The sequence below is a fragment of the Nothoprocta perdicaria genome, unplaced genomic scaffold (assembly GCF_003342845.1).
Source record: "Nothoprocta perdicaria isolate Ctin4 unplaced genomic scaffold, notPer1 scaffold_41, whole genome shotgun sequence".
Taxonomy (NCBI): Eukaryota; Metazoa; Chordata; class Aves; order Tinamiformes; family Tinamidae; genus Nothoprocta; species Nothoprocta perdicaria.
Window position 1 is genome coordinate 622,164 of NW_020455655.1, and position 25,244 is coordinate 647,407.

Here is a 25,244-nt window from a genome sequence, read left to right on the forward strand (position 1 = left end):
TAATGCTGAGGTGAAGGTTAAGCAAATATTGTACATAGCAGTTTACCTCCATCTTTCTTTTTAAAAAAAACACCGTAATCTTAAGAGTCATATCTTTAGTTAATCATGTGTTAAAAAGCAGTAATTTATAGTCTTTCTATAGCTTTTAAGTGAATATATGAATACAAACAATGTTGGTAACACATGCGGTTGCATTTGTTATGTCCCAGTATGGTCCTGGAATGGCAGAAGACATTCCTGAAAACCAAGGTCATATCAGTTACTGGACTACAAATACTAGCACAAGCTCTGTTCTGGCAACAGCTGTATAGTTTCCTAAAAGATTTCATTGTCACACAGGAGCTTAAAGACACTGATTTCTCTTTTCCTTTAGATACACTAACTAAACATCAGCAAAGTTATTTAACAGGAGATCACTTAAGCATTTTATTCTTCTGTGCTCATTCTTAATGGAGCAATTACCAGATCAAATAACTTCCAAACAACACAGGTACATCTACCTTACATAAGAAGTTCAAAAACTGCCCTGAATAATCATTAAGAGTTGTCAATAAAAATCTAGCTTTTCTCTTAGGAAAAAGGAACAAYTACATCTCTGAAGATTATTTAATGAAACAGATTTTGAGGTAAAATGAATGACTAATTAAAAATAGAATTGTGAACTAAAGAAAAGGTTTGTGTTATATGTAGGAAGTTAATGGATTATAATGGAGTTCTGTACTCTAAAGCTCTATTTCACTCTAACTGTGCTCAAAGGCTGTGACGATTTGCAAYCTTTCACAGATCTCAAATTAAAGAAGTATTGACTATTTTATTTCCAAGATGAATGTGGCTAGATGCTTCAGAGTAAAAGTAATCTCACAGAGTGAGGAGAAGAAAACAAAACAAAAAAGCAGTKGGAGAGGGAAAAAGTACTGATTAGGATTAGAAAGCCAGGTGAAATTGCATAGACAAGTTCATAAAAACAGAAATGCAACAGGCTACAAATCTTGTTGTGGTCAAGCGGAAATTATTTTCTATTATCTCCTTGCACTTTTCCTTACTAAAGACATAATTAACATGTGCAAAGGGAAAAAGCAGTTTTCTGCCAAAGTGTTCTGAAAGATTCTATTTAGAGCAGTTAGGCTGGGGAGGCAGCATGGAGTGTTTTGTGCTTCACAATCTACCTGTAGTGTATCTASTATATATCCACATAATATATTCTAATTATCTTAAAAGATTAAACTAACTGTGCAGCCTAAGGCAACAGTTATCACAGCTGGATCTGAAGAATGCTAACAGCACAACATTTTAAAAAGGAATAGTATCAGATTCTACAAAGCTTTATTAGACATGACAGCGCTTTGTACCAGCTTTGGGACTTGAGTTCATTATTAGTGAAAGTAATTTAATTTCTAGAGATATTTTAGATGTTATCACCTTTGTTTACTATCTCCTGTTGGGTTCACAAGACTATGTTTCTTTCAAAAGTAAAAATATTTATATGTGCATATATGTTAACCTATTGTATAACACGTACAGTTCTCACACATGTACACAACTCTCATATACTTGACAAGAAAAACCATCTTCAAACAAAATAGCAGGCAAAAGGCAGATAAAAGCCTTTGATCCTTCCTAATGGAAAAGGAACCTTCATTTCCACATTTTCATTTACTTGCTTCACACACCTGGTGCCAGCTAAGGAGCAGGTGTGCAGCGATCCCTTGGGAATGTTTTACCAAAAGCAGGTGAATGATATATCCGATACAACTTTATTCTTCTGTATTTGTTCTAAAATTGCTATGGAAAATAGCCCATTTTTTCCACACTGACTGGAAGCGACTCAGAAGTCAACAGACTCATGTTTGCATTTACACAGAACTCMAAAACTGATATGATTATCTTAATTACGTTTCAATTTAATTTGAAAAAACAAAACGTTACAAGGTATTGTAGTTCCAAGTAGAGAAAACATCAGATACTACAATACTTGTCTTCTTCCTGCTTCCCTTAGCCTCAAAGGGCAGCAAGAGTGCACAGGCCTGTTCGTGTTGAAGCCTTTGCTCTTATCAGAGCTGCTAGTACCTAATCATTTTCAAATGGATATGATCCACCTTCTCCCAAAATCTGAGCAGCTGCAAACTTCTGCAAAGTTTGGAGCTATTTTGAGCCATCTGGATTACAGGCTATCACTTTTCAAGTATAATCAGTATTTTTTCTTAACAGCGATTTATTAATTTCAGCATATACTCTTGACAATTTTTTTGCCTACTTTGGTTTGAATTTGTGGTAATTATACTGTATGTACAAGCACAAGAAGATATTTTCAGGTGCTGGAAACAATTAGGATTAAACATAGTAGTGAGACATGGGCAACGCCATTCAAAGAAGACATACAAAAAATCAAAATCTGAAGCAATTAAGAAAATCTATTACTAAATGTAGTTATTAAACAAGCCTTTTAGCATTCTAATATCAATAAGGAATCAGCCAAATTCAGGTGTGATTGCATAACACAGGAATAAACTTCAACTATACTTTACTCAGGTAACCTAACTGCCAGAAGAGCAGGAAGAAACACCAACACGTGCGCAGCATGACAGTCCTACAAGTATCAAATAGTTAATAAAAGATATTGAGGAGGGATTTGCAACAGAAGACCATAAATAAACTGGTGAATTAAATTAAAAAAACTATTTGTGAATGAGTAATATAAGAAAATCAGGTGAAACAAAGGTGACAGCTGGTTGTGAGCAAAGGAGAGGACAAAAGCATCTCTGTAACAGAGATGTTTGATGCCTTCTTCAGTCAAGGAAAGGATCAAAATACAGGTTAAGACTACCTTCTACAGAGTTGAAGAGATGCAACAGAGTGCCTGAAGTTAAGTTGCTGCTATTATGTTTTGAAAAGATCATAACAGATACAAGATATATAAGATTAGAATCAAGAGTTTTGCAATTTCAAGGGCATTAAAATATTGAGGACAGGATTAAGAACTTTTACTATCATGACAGATTTTGTGCAAGTTAGAGAACTACACTTGCCACTGTAAGAAACTAAAAGTTACTCCAAATCTACCTTTCAGCTGTAGCTATGCATAAGCTTGCTAAATTACTGGTATCCACTCCAGAGAATTTTTACTGCAAGAATGTTTGTTCATTGAGGTAGATGGAGACCACTTCTTTCACATAAGGACTTCCCTATCTTACATATGCACAAGCAGGCTACAAGTGAAGAGCAGGATTCTTTGCATTTCAGCAGACGTGTAGGTCAGTCTAATAAATCCATATTAGATGAAATTTCAAGTTATGCCCACAGTTTTTTTCTAAAGCAGGCAACCCAGTCAAAAGTGGCAATTTTGCTTTGCTGTTCTGTTTCTGGAAAATGAGGTAGGGAAGAAAACTGTGTCATACAGTCCTTCCTAGATCCAAAGGGATATATAAATTAGAAAGGGGATAACATTTCACGGTAAATGGAATGGAAACTCTCTGCCCTGCTATTGTTTATTCAAACATTTAGCTCTATACAAAATATAACCAGTACTTTCAATTTGTTTTTACATGAAATCTGCATATTATACTTCATTATATTAAAATAACATTTATATAAAATAACATTTACAGAAACGCAGATATTATGAACATAAATCCATTATCATTTCTCATGTCTTTATAAAAGCTTAGCAGACCCTGAAATACTTTCTAGTAATTTGACTACTTAGTCATTCTGGCATAAAATCAAAACAAAGCAACCTTTGTTAACTCATGCATCAAACAAGAAACTCTGGAGTTCAAAATAAACATGTCTTTTGTCCATTATGCAWTTTTTTTTGTCATGTTCTATATTTTAGGTTTCTATTTAGCTAGCAAATTAAACGACCATAGTACCCACTGTTAGAGCTATGACCAAGATTATTTCATCCCAGGCATACAACACAGGCCTAGACTCTAGCTAGCATTGTAGGTTTCCAAATGCAGCAATAGCATGAACCCAGATTATTGTAGGTCTTTTATATTCTGTTTCACCACAGATGTTAAGGGCATTTCACATGCACACAGTCTCAATATGTATTTTATCAAGGGAATAAGAGCAAATACATTAGATAGATAAAATCTCAACAAATAAGGTCTAAATGGTGCCTTCGTGTTTCAAGGATGCATGAAAGGAAGTAGAGCTTTAATTCATTTAAAAAAACTCTCCATCTGTCTCCGTGGAAAAGATATGAAATCTAAGGCATTACTTTCTATTCCCTTTCTGAACACCATTCAAATGAATTTCAATATTTTTTTTTTTCTGCAGGAAGAAAGAGAACCGAAAGCAGAACAGACTATTGTGTGCTGTAACTCTGCAATTTGTCTCCTAACTTCCAAGGAATTATTAATGAGATATAGTACTTTACATAAAGCTACAGTAGTAAATGTTTTGTAATGAGCTATATATATGTATATTGATCTCTTATCTTCCAGAAAGGAAGGGAAASGAGAAAGGAAAGGATGGAAAGGGAAGGGAAGGGAAAGGAATGGAAAACCGAGGCAAGAACAATGTTTACTCCTTGACACTGCAAGACAGCTGTATTAACATACACCTTTTCACGGAAAAGGCATGGTTTCTCAAAATCCACCTAAGGTCCTATTGCTGATCATTATCTATTTACTTAAATAATAGTGTTTGGAATCCTAATAACACTTTTTCACGTGATTATGTAACAGCTGGACAATGTAAATTTGATCAAATACCTGTTCTCTGCATCTACTGATTCTCTCAGACAACAAATCTGAATTATTCTTTTCTTCGTCAAGCTCAAGTTCCAGGTGAGATAACTTGTCCTAAATGGAACATACAAAAGTTATTTCAACATATTAGTCTTCCATCCTCTTCAGATTCCTATCAGGCCTTTCTTCCATAAACTTCAAGAACTAAAACCGATTGAGAAGTGAAATGCCTCTAAACATATGCAGAAAAACTAGGGAAAAAAATCTCAAAATAAATTTGCTTGTCTGAAAGAACTTTTCTTTTTTAAACAATTCTTCCAGTTTTAAGAAAGAGAAATTCTGTAATTAAAATACTTGTTTTAGAAACTTTTTTCAGATTTTACAAGTGGCAAAAGTTTTCTTCAATAAGCAAAACATATGAGTACAATGATATAAAAGTGTTTATGGAAATCAGTTTTGGGCTTTCTTGAACCAAACAATTAACCTAACCTGATAACAACTTAATTAGAATTATGATTTAGGCTCCTGAAACTCTGAAATTAACTGATTTTTAATGCTAAATAGAACTTACCTTCTAAATGCTTTTAAAAGTCTGGGTAAAAGGCCTATGAATAACACTCCAATTTTACCTGATGAACTTTAAGTGAAATTAATTAAAAAGATCTTACATTTATCATCAGTTAAAGAAAGTAACGAAAGAACATGTACAATTGCTATTTAGAATACATTATGCTATAATAGATTTCGTAACATCGCTTCAAAATACATTAGAATAATTCTTGCATTACTACTACAGGGGTTTTCTATCATATCTAGTTCATTTCTTTCTTCCTAAACAGAATGCACATGACTAAATGATTCCAATCAGTCTAATAAAACAGCTTAGAAAGGGCTTTTACCTCCATTAATTTGATTTGCCTTGCCCGATCATCTTTCAAGTGGTTTTTAGCCTCCAGTTCATATTCCAAACCTCTCACAGTCTGTTCTAGCAGCTGAGTCTTTGTAATTGCCTCATCCTGAGCTCTCTGGTGGTCCTTCAAGTTTTCTTCCATAAGACGCATCTGAAACAAAAGTAATTGCAATAATATACTTTATATTATGCTTTTCATAAATAAATGGTATCTATAAAGGCAATTACAAACATAACATCTGGAAAAAMCAGAAAAAACATACCATATAGTATGATGGGAATTGCATGGACCAATGCTTTCCCCAGTATTTTTTTGTTTTGTCCACAAGGCGGCACCAACCAAATGAACCTTAATCCAAGTTGATGGTGTGAAAGTTCGGAGGCACAGAAGCCTCTACGTTGAACACCATGTTTTATAGTCACACCTATACACATTCATATTTTTTATTTTTCATTTTTTACCCATTACAGCCAATCAAGATTTTTATAACTTTGCAAATGGTTATGTCTTTGTAACTTTTCAATACCATTCCTTCCCCAACACTTTCGTTCTTTCATGTTTATTTTTGTATCATGAAATGCTTAGATGMCATTACAGTATAGCAATAATATAACTGCTAATGTATCTATATCTAATAAATATAGCTTTTTAAATAGAAATATCTACTGAAAAAACTTTTCTATTCTAATCACAATGTATACTCAATAAAACTATCTAGTGACTTCCTAAAAAAAAAGGGATTTAGTAATGGGTGGGCTTTAGCTTTTTAGGCGAGATTATAATGGTTCCTTGTAAGTGTAGCTTAGCTTGTAACATGTCTATAATATATGATGAGAGGTTTCTTCTTCAGTATGCCTTCTTCAGTACAGTTAAGTGCTGATTTTGTTGATAAAGCTAAATTGCTAATAACTTATACAGAATTTGCTATCTGTTGTTAAGTCCTAACACCACTAAAGTTGGACACCTACAAAGTGCATGACCCGCTGAACTGCTAAGTGCAGAGATTGGTATGTTAACAGAAGCATCTCACTTAGCATTTCAGAATGACATTGCACTAACAATTCTTGACGTGAAGGCCTTTAAGACACAGAGAATCTTTAAGGCAGGCAGCAGCAATGAAAAACTCCCATTTTGTCTTGCCAGAAGGTTACACAGATTTACTGTGGCTCCGAGAACAGGGAGATGATCCTGTTGTTCTGAAGACTGATCAATACAGTCCTCACCTTTTTAATGAGGGGCTCAAAAAATACTAGTTGCCCTTAAGACACCTACCCAAGACAGACAAAATAGTCTTGCATACACTGTAAACAGCAAGACTATTGTACCTCTTGTTAAACAGAAAAAGACAAAATAARGATATCCACTTGTCCTGAATGTTTAGTCTCTCTAGAAAAAAAAATGTACTATTTAACCTGCCTTTTCTATCATTTCAGGTATTGCTCCATCTTTTGCAGCTAGTTACTGTACTASATTTTTAATACCCTAACAGCTTAAATACCACCTTGTGATATTTAAGATCAAACTATTAAAATACTTTTTTTTTATAGAGAAAACATCTACGACCAGTACATTCTCATAGTTTTTCCCAAGAGCAGAACAAGTATGTGAAGACATTTAAAAGTCTGGATTGCTTTCATGGAAGAATTTATATGCTAAAGACAGACACTTCAAGACTGTGGCTGATTCTTGGTTGCACAGACAGCTTTTTCATTTAAATTTGCAACTTGTCTCCCACAAAAAAAAAAAAAAAAAGACAATTCTTTAAAAGGACAGAAACATACTTTGGTTTTAYTTATTTCTAAATAATTGCTTGTCTTTTTCTAATTCAAAAATCTTTCCACATTCTCAACTCCATTAGCAGTGAGCAAGAAAAGAGTAACAGATCATTCACAAATCCTTGCCATATCACTTTGATACACTCATCTGTCAGATACACTGCACTTATCCATCCATCCACTATTCCATCCAGAAAATCCTATTTCCCTGGCACAAGTACCACACTGATGATGATCATCATGACGAATGAAATATAGAAACACCTTAGATTGAGATGTCACTCTTGATGAGGTTACACAAAGYGAAATAGCAAAGATCCATTGTCTTGAAAAATATCTGAGCAGAATTCTAGGCCAAAGGCTAAAATATCTCATAGAATTTATGAGCYATTACCTCATCCTGCATTTTCATGTTTGCCAGGCGTGATTTTTCTACCTCAATATTTTTTTCTTTTAATTGTCTCTGCAGTTCTGCAAGTTCTCTGCGATTTTTCTCCTTGTAGTCTTCAAGTTGGTTCTGAAAATCCAAAACTGATGTTCTTGAGATCTCTACCATTTCAGCCATCTGGAGAAAAATGTACATATAAAACACAGTGTGGTATAAACAACATGTTTAATCTAAAGAGTTTTTTTTTCAGCTTCTCCTATACTCAACCCCAAATGCACCATTTAAGAATACTACCAAGCTAATGCTGTGCAAAGATAAATGAATTTCTATGTAAGTGTACAAAGCCACTAAATATTAAGATTATTTTCTAATGGATTGCATGGCCAGACTATGCTCTTTCAGCRGTTCTTTCAGTTGACTGACATAATGAGCTCCACTGTCAAGCTTTAAGATATTATTATCGAGTTGTATAGTTCACATACAGAGAGCAAAATAAATCTCTGATATAGGAGCAATCTGATGAATCAGCTGTAAAACACTGAYATCCAGCTGATGAAGAACTGACTTGGATCTGCAGCATACACTGAAACTAAGCTCAAATCAGAAATCTTGTTTTAACAAAACAGAACTGTTTTACAACAGTATTTTGAGATAGCAGCGTTCCAACTACTGTTCSAGTCCTGAAAGCTTTTATTGATAGTCTCCAGGTAGAGAAATTACTAGCCAAGTTCACATTTCACTTCCTTTTACACGTAAAAATATCCCAAAACTTATTTTGCAATTTGGCAGCTCATTTGCTTCTGTCTGTTAGATATTTAATCTCCTGCTAGCTCTTTGGAATGCACTCATACCTCCTCCTGTAACTTTTCAATGGTCTTGTTTAGTTGCTGTCGTTCATCTTCCATTTCATTCTTTATCTTCTTCAGCTGCTCCTTCTGGTAAATTTCATCTTTTAACTGCTCCGTTAACTGTTGCCGTTGCTGTGAAATACAACTAATGTCCTCCTGCAGGGGGATTTTGAACACAGAAGATAAATTTATATGTACATGTATACTCTCTTTTCCAATATATTAAAAAAAAGTTATGTAATACATTGTGCAGCAGTAATATTAGCACCTGTCATAACTTGAACACAAACCTAAGCTGGAAAAATGGAAAAGTTTATGGACTTACAGGTTGTTTGCTAGTAGAAAGCAAACATTACTAAGGGATGTGGTGCTTTATTCTTGCTATAAAATTCTGAAACTTGCAACATTTGCAGGATATAAGGCAATCCCTTTTCATGTTTCTACTGCATGTGAAGCATAAATTCCTCTGCAGCTGAACATGTGCTGACAAATCCCATGTTATGCACAAACTTCAACACTGACTTCAGGTTTCTTATTTTCCTGACTGACTCCCTTTAACTCAGTGCTAAAGTATTTCCCAACAAAATACTCTTCCTAGGTTAAAAAAAACTTTTCCTACCAAGAGTGAAAATAACTACTGAGGATTTTTTCCCTTTGATGTGTTTCTACAGCACCCAGAAGCTCTACTCAGGATGATATCCCACTGTGATGGGAACTGTGGAAACACAATCACCTAGCAGACATCCCTCCCCTTCCTCAAGAGGCATTTCATGTTAGTGTTCAAAATAGGACCTCCATATCTGCATCAAATTCCGAATGATCTGGAGAGCTATGCTCTACAGTCACCTACGAGGAGCTCAAGAACATCACGTTTACAAACAGACCTAGTGTTTCTGTTGTCACACTCAAGATGTTTAAGAGCCTGGCATCCCTCAGCTTCTTAATCCTGTCCATCAACAGAAGATCTGCCTGTCACTAGTTCATTCCAGTTCGAGTAAAGCAGGTTGGCTTGTAGCTGCATGCGGGGCCCTTGCTTCTACCATCTCCCTCTGTAATAAAATATCCCCCCCGGACCTACTTTAAACAAAGATTGCTTTTATGAAGTCTAACAGGCAGCATGAAACTGTCCAAGACCAGGTTACAGACACTTCAAATTACCCAAATAGAAAAACATAACAAATGAAAATCATCATTAACTGCAAAAAGCACTCTAAAATAGAGCTTTAAATTTTAATTCTGTTTTTAGAAATGCAAAACTCTGCTGAGTATCTAATATACATGCCATTTATTGCATTATAAATAATTTATATGGGAAAACACATTAGCATGTCTGTAGGCATCATAGATTATAAGCCGAAATAAAATTGTACTGTTGTTAAAAGAAAGAAGGCTGTCAGATGATAAAAGGTAGATTTTTTTTTTTTTTTTTTGGATATCTCTTACATTCCTGTAAACACACGTCTGATACAAACACCAAAGCAGCAGACACGTAATACTACAATAAGCTGGGGGCTACTAGATGCTATTCAGCAAAGCCTAATTCTATCAAAGAACTAATTTAGCTGACACCACAGGTTTTAAGAACCTTGAGAAGGTTTGGCTTTAGCACTTCAGTACTAAAAACTGCTGAAATCCTGGGACCCGGCTAATGTGCCATATTCCAACAGGCTATAAAAACCTCATATGCTCCCCTCTATCAGTTGTTCACAGATCATTTAACTTTACAGTTTGTTTACACATCCTTCAGAAACAAACTGTGCAGACACTGATCAGTGAAATAAACTGTGGCAGAATAACGGTGCCAGCGGGAAGCAATCCTGCAGCTGCAGAATGCTGAGAAGGGAGGTGAACACCAGAGCAAATCTGATCAAATCAAATGCAAATGAACAACAACAAAAATACAATTCCTTAATAACTAACTTTTTACAAGGGGAAAATTTCACTTTTGCTAAGTTTAATTTTAGTTCATTCAAACCTAGGAAAGCAATTTTGTTTCAAATTATCATAAAATCTGAAGTTCAGGTGCTTCACGCTCTCCTTCTCCCACATTGGTTTTAAATCAGTTGTCTCTCTCTCTCTCTCTCTCTCTCTCTCTCTCTCTCTCTCTCTCTCTCTGAGCCATCTATCTGCTGAGCCATTTGATGTGCAAAAGGAGTAAACACAGAACTAAACATTTCCTAGGCCCAGCACAGATCCCATCACTCTGCAGCTCCCCCTCGGTACTTTTACTAGTGCTTGGAGAATGCCAAGGTTTCTCTGTAGAGATGTACACGTACGTGGCAGAAAAAGTACCCACTATTCTTTCTCTCTAAGACCAACAAATTACTGATGCACAACCAGCTGGGTGACATGCACACCAAGCACTGTTACGCTCCTTGGAAAAGGGTGTCAGAGCCAATAGTTTTCTGGGTTTGACGCACTCGGTGGAGAGTGGTATGTTTCCCCTATGATTCTGCATAATTTTCTACTTATGATATAATTGTTATGAATTCTGAATAATTGTTCATACTAAGACCTGTATTTAGCTAGCTATGATACTACCAAATCATTTATTCTTGTAGCAACAAGATTTCCAGAGTAGGACAACATCTAGTTGTCATGCTAAAATGTAGCCAGATGAGAACTTGCTAACACACATGTAGGGTAGGTAAAAACATCCCCAAAGAAAACCAAGCACTGCAATAGCAATGAACTTGTTCTAATAAAACCCACTTTATACCACAAGAGACACTACTGTAGTGCCTTAAGAACATGGGAAATAGCATGTCTTATGCAGTTTCTGATAGACAAACGTATACTTGAAATCAATTAATTTATGAAAAAGCCCACATGTTATTTCAGCACAAGTAACCTATCTGTACAGGAGCATTTCTCAATTTCAGCTCAAGAGACTAAAATCCACATTTCTACTGTCTTTGTTATGTTAGTCTATCATGAAAAGCTACTTGCATTACGTAAAAAGCAAGATGGGCTGGTCAGGAATTCAGCTTCCACTGCGATAAAGACTTAATACTGTGCCAGAGTTTATGATCTAAGTTACCAAAAGTAATACAACCTTCTGCAGAACAGTGTTCATGAAAATAAGCACAACTCTAAAGATAGAATGGCTGAATTGTTTCAAACAAAAGAGACGGCTCGTTACATCCTGAAGCCCATTAGTGCTCGCATCCTGTGGACGTGGACARGGGAGAAACAGAAATGGAAGAGTAAGCTCAGTTTCGCCAAAAGTTCGGCATAATTCCGTCACCTTTCTTAGCATTCTTTAACTGGGAAAGCCAACCAGAATAATAATGCATGCATAATTTGGCATGAGGGCCTGGAGGGCAGGTAAACAGCAAGATGAGAACATACTTTTCAAGCACCCTGATCCAAAGCTAAGAGCCAAGATATATACACGGCACATTGGTTCAGGGTACATAGGAAGAACCACCTGCTGGACTGTTAAAAAAAAAAAAAAAACCACCACCAAAGAAACGAAAAAAACAGGCAGTTATTTGAACACAGGGCTAAATCCAGGCCACGGATGAGCAATGACTCATCTGCTGTGACTGTGTAGAGCATCAGTGAACCATACAATCCAGTCTGGAACACTGGTGAAGACCAGGTGGAGATTTTAAGAGAAAAAAAAAAGAAATCATGGATGAAACAAGGAATTCCAATTATTACTTTATGGCAACATGTATAATGTTATATTTGTGTCTGAATTGCCTGGTGGAATCATGTAAAAACTGTTACTAGAAGCCAAAGATGTGGGATTTTAAACTAACACCATAGAAACAAATTAATTTTGCAACAAATGTAAAGGGTGAATTACAAGGTTTGCACCTTTTTCAGATACAGGATACAATGTCAATGAGGTGAGCTTTAGGATTTATTAGGAATTTTTTAGGATTTAGGGAAAAAAGTTTCAGCAATGAACCTGTTTTAATCAGATGATGCTATGCTTTCAGAAAATATTTGAACATTTCAGCAAGACTGGACTTACAAGAAAGGTACTTCAAAAAGAATTAGTCTTTATTCTGCAAAAGACAACAATAACTCAGGAAAACATATAGGAAACTTTTAAATTTAAATATTCCAAGATTGTTCTTGTCCTGACCTGCATATCTTCTAGTTGGCTTTCCAAAGACTTCTTTAACACCACCAACTCTTTTTCCTCATTTCCAGCATGTTTCAAAGCTTCTTCTAATTGCTGCTTCTCTTCCTGAAATGATAGGATTTGATGTGTTCAGAAATAGTGGTAAAGCCTTTAATCAGACATCAGAAGGCCTACAGTAACCAGTGCCATTTAAGTAGTGCACGCAAATTTGCAAATGCCTAGCAATGCATTCACTGGCTTCCTAAACTATGCTCGCTGTTGTCTATCCCTTGCAGGCTGAGACTTGCTTTTACACTGCTTTTCACCAGCAAAATCTTTGTTATATCTGCTAGTAAACTGCATCCTGCTTTTTTAAAACTAAGGCTCTGCTTAGCTTTCTAAATGACTCTGACTACCCTCTTATTTTTCACATTTTGTTCTTCTACAATGTATTGACCACATCATAGATAGCAAGACTACTTCAGAGACTTTTTTTCTTAACATACCTCATATCTCTTCATTTTTTCCTTTGCTGTATCTTCTTCTCCTTTCATGTTATTAATTTGGTTGTCCATCTCTCTAATTCTACTCTCTAGCTCATCAATTGTTTTCTTCAGCTGTTCATTTTCTTCTGACAGCTCTTTAACTTGATTTTCTATACTATTTCGCATTTCTTCCGCAGCATTTCTTTCACTCTCAAGGACAGCAGCACTCTAGTGAAAATAAAATATGTAATGCATAAATAGAACCTTCAAAAAGAACTCATATTGCTCCCCAGCACAAGTTTTACCACAGCAAATATAAATAAGATATAAGGTTAAACTGCCAATGAAGAAGTTGTTAACATTAAAATCTGTATGTATTAGAAACCTATATTCAGTTTACCAGAGAGAATGAACAATAATTTTTTTATTCTCTCAAACATAGGTACATGCAGAAATAATACACAACCTCTGTACAGATTCGTGTCTCTCCTGCAGATATGAGAGGGTATTTTTACTTCAACATATCCCTTTTTATTGCCCTCAAATATTTTCATTATTAAATCCCATTATTTTCTCGTAAGCTAACAGATATCAAGGGCCACGTGAGCCTTTAAGGARGCCAAACACCAAGGCCAACAGTCATTTACATCCACACAGCTATGCGTGGGGTGCACAGTGGATCATCTCTAAGGAACGAGAACAGGAATTATGTGWGTTTTGTTTGGTTGATCTTTGTTTTTAAATCTTTCCCCCCTTAAAAGAGGAAGCAGGTGGATCCCTATTGTACAAGTGCCACAGCCCATTCCAAAACAAGGTCTCACAATCTGCTGTGCAAACACAGCATGTTCAGAGCAGATGGGGAATGGGCAGGAAAAGGCAGCAGAGGCTGGGAATACCCTATAGTGGCAGCAGAGCAGCTCTCTGCAGTGTTCAGCCACCACTTGGGCAATACTTATTTAAATTCTGCTCAGTTTTCACTTGCTCTTCGAGGATAGGAGTTTAGCTACCGAGTACAATTTGTTTTCAAGAAGGTATGTTGCATATGTTCTTTTATAAACGAAAAATCAATATACAAACACAAAGATGAAATTATAGTAACTATTCATCACACGTGATGACAGACTTTTTGGCAGGGCAGCGGACTGCAGCATATAGCTTTTCAGAGTTAATCATGCCCTTAACCTCTCTAAAACCTGCCCTACCACTTAACCTCTCTAAACCTGCCCTACCACTTAAAAGGCTCTGCTTTTCCTTTTGTTACAGTTCAATTTGACACTTAAGAACTATTATGGAATTCATGAAGGAAAAAATATTTATACCGAGGTACTCTGTTATATTGCTTTACTAGAAAGCCGACTTCATATGTGGATGGAAACGTTTAATTCTGTGGATTAGAGAGTTTAGAGGTTCTAATCTCTGCTCTTCATCGACCTGTCAGTTAGAATTTCCTCCAAAGGAAAATTACAATGAAACTTGTAGTTCTTGCTCCTCAGCATTCAGGATATGAACTGAAACAATCCTCTGTACGAGATCTAGTTCTCTTCTGCATTCAGACTTAAAACAATCTAAGGCCAGCAGAACAATCCAGATTAGATCACCTCCAACAGCAGCCTATTCTTTCTTCCATAAGCACCTGCTGAGGAAGAACAACTATAATACAAGATTTCCCCTATTGCACCCTCCCAGATCTTAACTATTCTATAAAACATTTGATGGAAATATGAAAAGTACTTTTCAGTTATGCTACTTGTATTGCAGTTCTCAATTCTCCCCTCCCTCCAAAAGAGGCTTAAGAAACATTATATAAGAGGCTGTTTACAAATTACTCACTCCCTAGATTGTTTTCTAGCAAGCAACAGCCTTAAAAACATGCAAATTAGTTGGAGAGAGCAGTAACTCAGAGAGCACTGGGACTGTCTATGGGGTCAGTGAACTCATACAAAAAAACTGGCAACATAAATAGGCTGACAAGTTCTGGTCTTTGTAAATACTGGAAAAAATGTTCTTTTTTTTCTGAATAGATGACTGCTTTAAAAGCTCTGAAATAGAACTATGCAGATGTTTTAAAACTTCACTTTTCAGTAGCAGTCATATGCTCCTTTAATTTTTGCACTTTGCATACTACACAGCCTTGCTAATTAGCAAACACTCCAGCAATGGCTCCTTTTTGTCTCCTTTCGCAGCTCTGGAGCAGGGTGAAAGCAGCCGGGCGCGCAGGGGAGCTCAGCGCCAGCACTGCCGGTTCCTCTGCTCCTCCTCACCCGAGCGGTGGCCACTGCTGCCTGCCACGGCCRGGCTGCCCCTCAATCCCAATCCCCAATCCCACCCCTCATCCGCCGCTCTCCCCACTCTGTACCCGGAGCAGACTACACAAACTCACACAAACCACCATCAGACAAAACCTATGCACACGCTTCTATCCTCTTAATCAAACAGGTCCAAAATCAAGCTCAGCCCACACTGATGCAGTCACAGAGATCTACTGCACATTGTCTTCTGCTGCATGTATCTTAGTTTACCACTGAAGCCACTCTAATTAAACTGTTATTTTTTTGCCTCCTTCATCATGCATTTCACTAAGTTAGCAAGATACACGCTTAACTTTTACAAAAGGTTGAAGTATAAAGGGCAAGTTCCAAGTACCGGCTTCATTAACCTGCGTTAAAGCCTTGGAAATAAATTAGGTGTGTAAACACTGTCTGCCCGAAGTTCCAGCTGCCAGCAGGACCCGCACTAAATCAGCAAATCTCCACAGCTCTCTCCCRACCTTGGCATTTTCGCAAGGGTTATAATTTCACACGAGCGAACTGTTCCCAAACACATTCTTTGACATATCAAATACAAAATTCATTTCTTATACACTAACAGGCTATGTCTTAAAAGATACCAATAAAACATATATGCAAACTCCTATGTATGCTTCTTCAAGAAACTAGGAATAGTCTATTAGTATATACAGGAAGCTTTACTCCTAATTGCAATTGAACTTCAGCCATTTTCCTTATACAGTTTACATAGTAGAAGTTTTTCTCCAAATTTAACTATTGCAGTACAATATTCATAATTTTTTTAAACCTGTTCTGGGTGACACTCAAAAGAAACACAGGAGCAACATCTATCAGTTTATGCTGAAGCAGTAGTACAGTACACACGCTGCATGGTACATCACCTGCTGAGTATCATTCAGGATGATATTAGAAAACATCTTCAATTTGATAGTGAAATTTATGCAAAGTCAAACTGCACAAGCATCACCTAGATGTTCTTTGAGAAGATAATTAATACATATGAAGCCTTACTTCTGCAAAGGAGCTAGTTACATTAACTAGAAATAAAACAAAAACCTATCTTCACTTATCCAATGTAAACAATTAGATGAGAATCATATGCAGAGCTCTCCACTGGCATAACAGCTTATGATCTCCTAGATCATAATAGCTTATGGCTATATATACCCTATCCTGTAGCATCTTATCACATAAACTTAAGATATCACAAAAGACCATCTCTTCCTTTCTTTTCTTGACTGTTATTTGTATCCTGCCTTGCACATTGCCCCTTTGGGAAAACAGGTGTGACAGAAGGGAACCTGGTTATCATTAGAAAGGATATGCAAGGGAAACAAGAACTTTTATACCAATCCAGAGAAAACTTWTTGCAGAGGTCTTTACTGAACAGTTTACAGGTGCTTTAGAGCAGTAGCCATCAAATCATACACTGACAAAGCACAGCRGGATCTTCACCCTGTTATGCAGGCAGGGAACGCTATGACCACAGGCATAAGCAACTTAGAAGGCAAAATTACTCCCACAGAGACAAGAGGTAAAATTTGCATGCACCACAGGCAGTCTAAGGTTGAACAAAGATGGTATTTACTAACAGCCAGAGGTAATCCTAATCTCTTTGATTCCTCCATAAGGGCAGAAAGGCACACCTTTCACTTAAAATTCACTGACCAACTCACATATTCATAAAGGAGTTGAATGTCATTTGCAAAGSCGTTTAGTTGGAGGAGGTTAGAATGAAGAGGCCGAAAGCAGAAGACTAACAGAAAACTATAGGGCTAGCAAACACAACCAAGAAAAGCACGTCTTTTTTTGCCCAGGTAGGTAAATATTACACATGTAAATCAAACTGTGCATCTGCACCCCTTTATTCTCAGTGTGACTTAATTGTAAGGGTACTGTAAATGAATAATGCAAGTTAACACAAGGTCTTTAAGGCAACATGACCTGACATCAATGAATGATTTCTGTTGTTTCCCATTCATAAAGCATTTACGTTACTACATTTGGTATTTGTGGATGCTGGAAAAACTTTGGCAATCATTTTAACTAAGTTTATACAGCCCCCACTAACAGAACTGCAGAAAACTCAGAAAGTGCTTACTTAATTTCAATATCAAACTTCAACAAACATTACTTAACATAACATGCAATCTTTAGTTTTGGATTGTGGACTGCACTCTTCAAAGAGCTGAAATGTGATTATGTAAGTAAACATATGCAAAGTATGTAACAGATAAAACTGGTCAAGCAAGATTCTTGAAGACAAAAGCTGGAATGAACTACTGTATGTTCAGACATTTGCCATTAAAAAAAAGGGGGGGGGAAAAAATAAGCATTGAGGTAGACTACTGGCATCTTAATACAACATATCTCTCATATCGCTAGTTTCAAGACTGTAGTTTCTTCCCTTTGGCATATAAGGCATGCTTATTCCTCCTTATTCTCGCTTGTGATAGTATGTTTTATTTAATTAACTTCTTAAATTGTGGAGTTATTCTTATTTAAGGTCAAAAGTGACAAGGAAAATACTATAGGATTTTTGTTGCCTGCATTTGAATTTGTCTTTTCTTCCAATCTGTTTGTCTTTACTTGGGACTTCCAGAGCATTCAGTGCCTTCTCCCCGCTGCATGTAGCCTACTGCCCAGTAAAATTCCCATCTCTCCGATCCAAGCACGTATATTCCTCTAYTAAGCCACATCTTTGGAGATGTCTTATACACATTAACACCTTCTCATTTACTATTTTATGAACAGAGAAAATACCTCTTTATGCTTTCTCAAAATGTAATTTTACTGCATTTAAAATGATGTTTCAAGACAGACCAAGCCTCATCTACAAAGTTAAGCTATGGACAACGTGCAAATTTTTGACAAAAAGTCGAGAAACAGAAGCAGGGGGAACACCACACCACAACGAAAGAGCCCTCCTAGAACACAGTTGTAATGATGAGGTTCCACAAGGCAAAATCCTCTGGAACTGACTGCAAAATAACATCCTATATTTCTATTAGCATGGTTATACAAGTGCTCAAGTCTCCTAAAGTAGAATTTGACGCGTAGAAGTTAAATTTATATGGTACTGAATTATTTCTTTTATTAAATGTCACACAATATTGAATATAAGCCACAAAGCCATAGCTGAAGAGGGCAAAATCACTGGATGATTTGACTTAACAGTCAAATATTGTATTAATATCTGCCATTGAGAACACCAAAGCTAACATGCTAGATGCTGTACTTCCTTCATCTCATTATAGGGAAATGCTGCATTTCTAAAATAACATTGGTCATGCACAGTTGCATCAATTGAATTTCAAGTATTTGATGTAAAAATCACTCAAGTCACTTAGACATTCCRTGTGCACAAACTTACATATTCATATAGCACTGGTGCTTACAGATGCATAATACGATACACAGAAYAAATCTGAATAAACCGGTACACATGTAGACAAACAAAAGAGATACACCCCCTTACAACATGACACTAGATACTTAATCTCTGGGAGAGGACTCCATGTCAACACTGATGTCACCTTAAGAGTTTCATACTTGTTTGAATGATTATATAGTCTTTACCTAGATGATGCCATACAGCAGCACGTCCCCAGGATCACTAGCTCACAAAACAGAGAATGGTTAGAGAACAAATCAAAGCTACACAGTGAAACAGGCTGTTGCTGCAGAAATAAAAAGGAGCGTAATGAATAAAGCACTGAGTGGTTTCACAACCAAGGTAATTGAATGCAGCCCTGGAAGATCTGAACTCTATTCTTGCATCTGCCAAAAGGTTCCTACGTGATGAGGCAAGTCACTTAACCCAAACCTTCCAGGGGCACTCAGTAACTGCATGTTCCTTCATTTCCTGTATGCTTGTTTTGAAACCCAGAGCCTGGTTTCCAAAATGCTGAGTGGATACCTGCAGCTAAAGTCAACACAAATTGTACTCTGAGCATATCAAAGACTATATAATGCTTAACATCATGACCAACACACCTCAAACCAAACAACCCAAACTAATTGTTTTTCTTTCTTTCTTTGTTTTTGACAGTAATCTAACTTCTGCTTTTCCATACATATTATGAGAACTACRTGACTCACAGAACTCACAACAGTTTTGAGACGATTAAAGCTCATGAAACAATCAATATACTTCTCTTTTCAGATTATGTTTTGAAAAATATATACTGAGTGCAAGAATTGACCGAAGTCTGAACAATGTTAACTAAATACTTGTTAGAATAAGTCTCCACTAACAAGGACAAAGCTAATTCTAGTTAATTCTCTAATGACAGAATGCATACTGATATGTGTACTTTTGGTATGCCCACATGATCTATAAAGTTTCACCTGGCTTAAATCTACATGTCTAAGCCCAGGAAATGGCTACTGGAATTCATAAGCTCTCAGCATTTAATATCCAGCTTCAGACCCAAGCAAGCTCACTCTCGATAAACAAACACCAGCAGTGGAATTAATTCCCTCACTTATCATCCCATCCCACTCCTTCCAGGTTATTTTGCCTGAGAAGAAATGAATCTAATTAGTTTGGCTTTRTGTCCTTATATATATATTTATATATACATYCAGAAACATTTTAAAATATATTAAAAAGAGTCAAGGCAAGTTTAACTAAAACAATAAAGATCTCTACAACATAGCATTTGAAACAAACTCAACAGGCAACTGTATGTAGCCAGGATCTCGCTCCCCATTTGAGTGAAAACAGTGAACAGACTTGAAGAATCAGAAGGGAAGCTCAGTCAGTACAAAAAGAACAGACAAACATTTAATCTTTCCCCCATCCAATACAGTGTCAAAGAAATCAGACAGAGCACATGGGCAGGGTCCTGGAGTTTCAAATGAAATGCTCTATTTCAGCTTAAAGAAAGCAAAAAACCTCTTGGGTAGGAATGCAGAAAATGTTCTGGGGCTCCACACCTTCTCTACCACACCCTTAACACTGGCAAAGACATGGGAGCAGTTATGTAACTGAACATTAAAAACTGGTTTTGGCTGACTTGGTGCTTCAACTGGTGAATTCCTCCTCAGCAATGACCTTGCAGCACAAGAGCTTTAGAGTCCTTTCCTACTATACAGGAAGGACTGAAGTGAGAGGAAGCTAACTATCTCAATCACAGTTTATTAAGATTCTTATACTTTGGCTAGATTCAATGTTTAATAGGCACAACTCAGCCAAATCTTCTGATATCCTTTAAATTTTCTCTCAGAATCAAGTCTGCCCAAGTAAAACTGAACTCAGCTAATTAACTGTTTGCTCAACTTCTGTTCAAAAATCAGCTACAGTAAAAAACAAGTCTTTTTTTTCTTTAAACAGAAGTAATACTATCGTATAGTTACACTGTTTACTTTGATTCTACAAGTGTAATAATTTTCAAAAACTTCTGGGGCAGGGTGGAAGAAGGTAGGAAGTGTGGCTGCTGCCTTCACTTTCTTCCTACAACGGAACCCTTATCACGGAAGACACAGCTTGCTGAAGGCAACCTTAAACACCCAGTCACATGGACCGCATTATAAATTTGATGCTGGACTAAAGATGTTTAGCTTCACGGACTGTACCTAAAAAAAAAAAAATCCTTGTGGCCCCAAGGATTAAGGTCTACCCACCTGTCTCAGCTAGTTCTATGGGTAGTTGTTCATTACTCCTTCAGTAAAGACAGCATCTGAAAACAGGTATGGTTCAGGTATGGTTATCCAGTTTCTAAGACTCGTGAATGAAAATAATATGTAATTCTGTCCTTTCCCCTGCTGTGTAGCTTCGAACAACTCTGGGGAGCTTTTATTCTTCCCATCATTTCAAAAGGAGGCCTAGCCTGCTTCAACACATGACTATGCATTTGGAAGTTAACTATGATTAGTTACCTATTAAAAGGGTCAGTGTRTTCTTGTCTCAGAGAGGTACACTGCAACCAACCTGAATTCTTAACTTCCCTTCAAGAAATTACTCAGTAAACAAATGCACAAACTTATGAAAATAAATCAGAGTATTTTTCTCTCCTTTTCAGCTAGTAGTAGTCTATGAATTGGTTACAAGTCTATGAAATGGTTACAAATTTTTCACTTAGGACTCTGATGGACAAGATTTTTTTTCTTGCCAGGACATTTTCACTGATTTAAGTGGTATCCTATACTTAGTATTCTTTTCAAAATTATTCAGGTTTTGATTTATAAAACATAATGAAGGATTTAAATGCATATATTCTTTAATAGATAATGCAATCCTTTACATGGAACTGATTAAGCAAATTCTAATATTAGTGTGACATAATAAACACAAAGTTACAATAACCAGAGCCAGGAAAGTATTAACCTCTCAACAAGTAGTTATTTCAGTGCCATATTATCCTGTTAGCTGTGTATCAGGACATACTCATTTTGGATCACACTAGCAGTTTTGTCAAGGTCAAAAGTTGTCGCAAAGACCAGAGTAAAATATTAACTAGGTTTCTATGCTTATTTTGTGCCCTACTGAAGGGAATTCCACAGTCACAAACTCCACACACGCAACCAAACACAGACTTCCACAGAACAAGCCACCTGCAAGGATACACAGTCTTCTGCTAATAAGGATTTGAGGTCCTCCTGATGATATTAACAAGGTATCAGATACTACAAGCCCTTGCCATAGATAAAAGACATGCAGTTAGAWAAAAGATACATCACAGGAAGAAGTACTGTCCCATTTGCAGCTGTCTTTCTTCAAGATACTCAGAACACAGTTTTCCCCACGTACAGCAAAAGCCACATTAGCCACAGAGGGGTAACAAGCCAACAGACAAYGACTTCATGGCATCTGCCTTCTGCCCTTTTCTCTACCTTATTTAGACTAAAATAGAGCTTTACAGGACTGTTTTGCTTAGAGGTTTTCCAGACTCTAAACACAGTAAAAAAAATAACTAAAATTTCACTTTAGAGTAGGAGTTAGTTCAGGGGGTATCATACGTAAAATATTAAATATTTTTTAATGTCCTTACGTAACACATATATAACTTCAAAATTATATATGTTAAATCAACCTGTCAGTATATTGACCAAACTTGCAATTTCATATAGCCTCTCCGCAAAGCTTTACAGTTAACGCCCTCACTTCACCCATGATAATTTAGGCACTTCAGCCACCATTATTTGTTTTTTGTACAGCACTGAAGTACTGTAACTTCTCATAGTATGCTGACCTTAGTTATCCATGATTTTACACTTAAACTAGAAAAGTCAAGCCATATTTACTAGAACGACATACACAGCATATATCTATTATTTACAACACTGGTTGCAGCTGCTTTTTGTCAACCTTTGCTATTAAAGAAATGGCTTCTGATCTACATGGGAGATTACTGCTAGTTTTGAAGAAGAAACCTGATACTCTTAGGTCAGACAGAAAAGATGCAGAATTCATCTTATACACTCCAAAAACACACAACCAAAAAAGGAAGTTATCAAAGCTTCTTCTCATCTAYGATACATAATTTTTATTACATTAAACAGAAGGAACACATATGCAGTTGCAATATGCAGAAGATAATTGTCTTCTGCTATTCCTACTGCCTCCTTTGATAAAATTCCTTCTTCCCTTTAGCCAAACCACATGTCTTAACACGTAGCTATCAGTTACAATTCATATGACCGCAAGCTTCATTTCACTCTTCAAGTGTGTTGATAAATGAAACAGCTTCTAAAGTTTGTCTGTCTGTTCTACCACTTTGTGGATCAGGTCAGAAGTTTAGCGTACACTGAATAAGTCAGTCAAGGTCTGCCTTAAATAAACTTCATCAGTTGAAGGTTTTTAACATAACGGTTACAGACTTCTCTGGACATCAAAGCAATTTGTGCAGTCTGCTGCTCAAAACACACCACAATTGGACAGTGCTGTACAGTTCGCAACTGTACTTTCCTGACTTGATATGATTGCAGTGGATTTTGAACTATATAAACTGCAGTTTGCTGCAAGCTTTTACCTATAGTATTGCATTCCAAAAGTTAGGCCCAAATTTTCCTGGAAAAATGGCCCTTCCACTGACAGCAAATTCATTGGTAAGTTGCACGATTCAAGCCTAACGTACTATAGCTTCAAACTAAACAATATGGTTTTTTATACTACATTGAAACCAGGAAAGGATTCTTATTTGTTTCTCCCATTGAACTTGTAGAGATAAAGTCATCCCTTTTTAATTAGGAARGCATTTCTTTATTAATTTATTACTAAGCTAAAGGCCTTTATTATCCCACAGCAATATGTCAGGGAAGCGGAAAGTTTTTACCATTGTTACATGCAAAACAATTTGGTCACAGTTTCATTGAACAAGCATTAAAGAACAATAATTCAGGTACCTCAAAAAAACACATGCAAGTATAAAATAAAAAAATGACTTGGAAAGGTAAACTATAGCAAGAAAATGTAAATCTTAAGATTAATGGAAATAAAACTGAATTCACTACTTACATGCTGCTAAGCTTCCTATAGCAATCTCTCCCTCTCAAAGGAAAAGACATCCTACTACTACCACATCAATGAGCATGAAAACAGAATTGCCTATGATAGATCCTCCTCTCTTCTACCATCAGATAACGTTGGCTACGTTTCTAACACGAGGCGAAACAGATCCATAGAGCGCTCTAATCACACAGACTACACGCTCTCTACAGGCCCTGCCAACCTACCTGAAATCTCCAGCTGCTGAAAATTTTGTTGATTAAACACATACATTAACACATTGATTGGCACATAAAACAGAGTTAAGTATAAAACCAATCATTTACATTGTACATAAAATGGGAGCAGATTGCTCATGACTGTAGAGTTTTTCTTCCTGTGGAGACTGGTTATGCTTTCCTCATGAGTTGTACTTTAAAAATCATTAAGGATATTAACACCAGAGATATGAAGATGCTTCTAAATAAACTTGATAAGACTTCTTTAAATTAAAAAGAACACAACATCACTTAAAGTAAAATAGGAGTAGAACTTATGCTTAGAGCAACATTAATTAGATTTCACTTTGAACATCTTATTAAATTTACTATTAGACAGACTATGTAATGCAAGTAAAGAACAGCTATTTATAACTATCCCCAACCCACAGCAACCCAGTCATAGAACCATTTCCCAGACTATGTTATTGTTATACCAAACAGACTACTCTTTCATTTCTTGTCAGTCGTAATTACAGTTCCATAATTGAAATACAGTAAAYTACCATGCAGTACCTTTGAAAGATGGTTCACTGAGGTTAAGCTGTCACTACAATTACTGTATAATAAAAAATGATGATCTTAAATGCTCTAATTTTCTCTCAAAGAAAAAATAAGAATTTAGTTCAAACAGCTCAGACGAGGCAAGCATCTCCAGGATCATGTAAACAATGAAAAACAACAAATTTAAGCCAAGCCAAACAATCTTAGGTAGAAATGTAAATCTATATAAATGCTGCATGTAAACTTTAACTACTTAAACTAAATATTTTATACTCTTTATAAGAATTCACAATCATACAGCATCTAACACTTTCCATTGGCTTCAAAAGCCTAAGGGGCTTCTTTTAAGTTTGTTTTTAGTTCAATGCTACATTCTGTTTTCAGACATGACTATTAGATAACTGCACTTCACTTAACACCAAGAAGGCTGTATAAACTATAACACCAAAGAGGTGTGGTAAAAAGAACAATACTTGTACAAACATTTCTAAGCATAAAACTGGATCTATACTTTTGATTTTCACAGTGGTCAAGGGCAACTTCCTTTTAGAAATTTCCTCAACT

General features: G+C 36.3%; 1 protein-coding gene across 4 annotated transcripts in view; it reads right to left on the reverse strand.

The window, feature by feature from the left end:
* Window positions 1–25,244, reverse strand: part of CGNL1 (cingulin like 1) — a 51,433-nt gene that overhangs the window by 6,872 nt on the left and 19,317 nt on the right. For all 4 annotated transcript variants that reach the window (XM_026045728.1, XM_026045727.1, XM_026045730.1 and 1 more), the window contains 6 exons: window positions 13,201–13,407; window positions 12,716–12,820; window positions 8,620–8,772; window positions 7,775–7,945; window positions 5,594–5,755; window positions 4,719–4,808 (listed from right to left, as the gene is read on the reverse strand). In XM_026045728.1, the coding sequence (XP_025901513.1) occupies window positions 4,719–4,808; window positions 5,594–5,755; window positions 7,775–7,945; window positions 8,620–8,772; window positions 12,716–12,820; window positions 13,201–13,407 (888 nt within the window). The remainder of the gene's footprint in view (window positions 1–4,718; window positions 4,809–5,593; window positions 5,756–7,774; window positions 7,946–8,619; window positions 8,773–12,715; window positions 12,821–13,200; window positions 13,408–25,244) is intronic.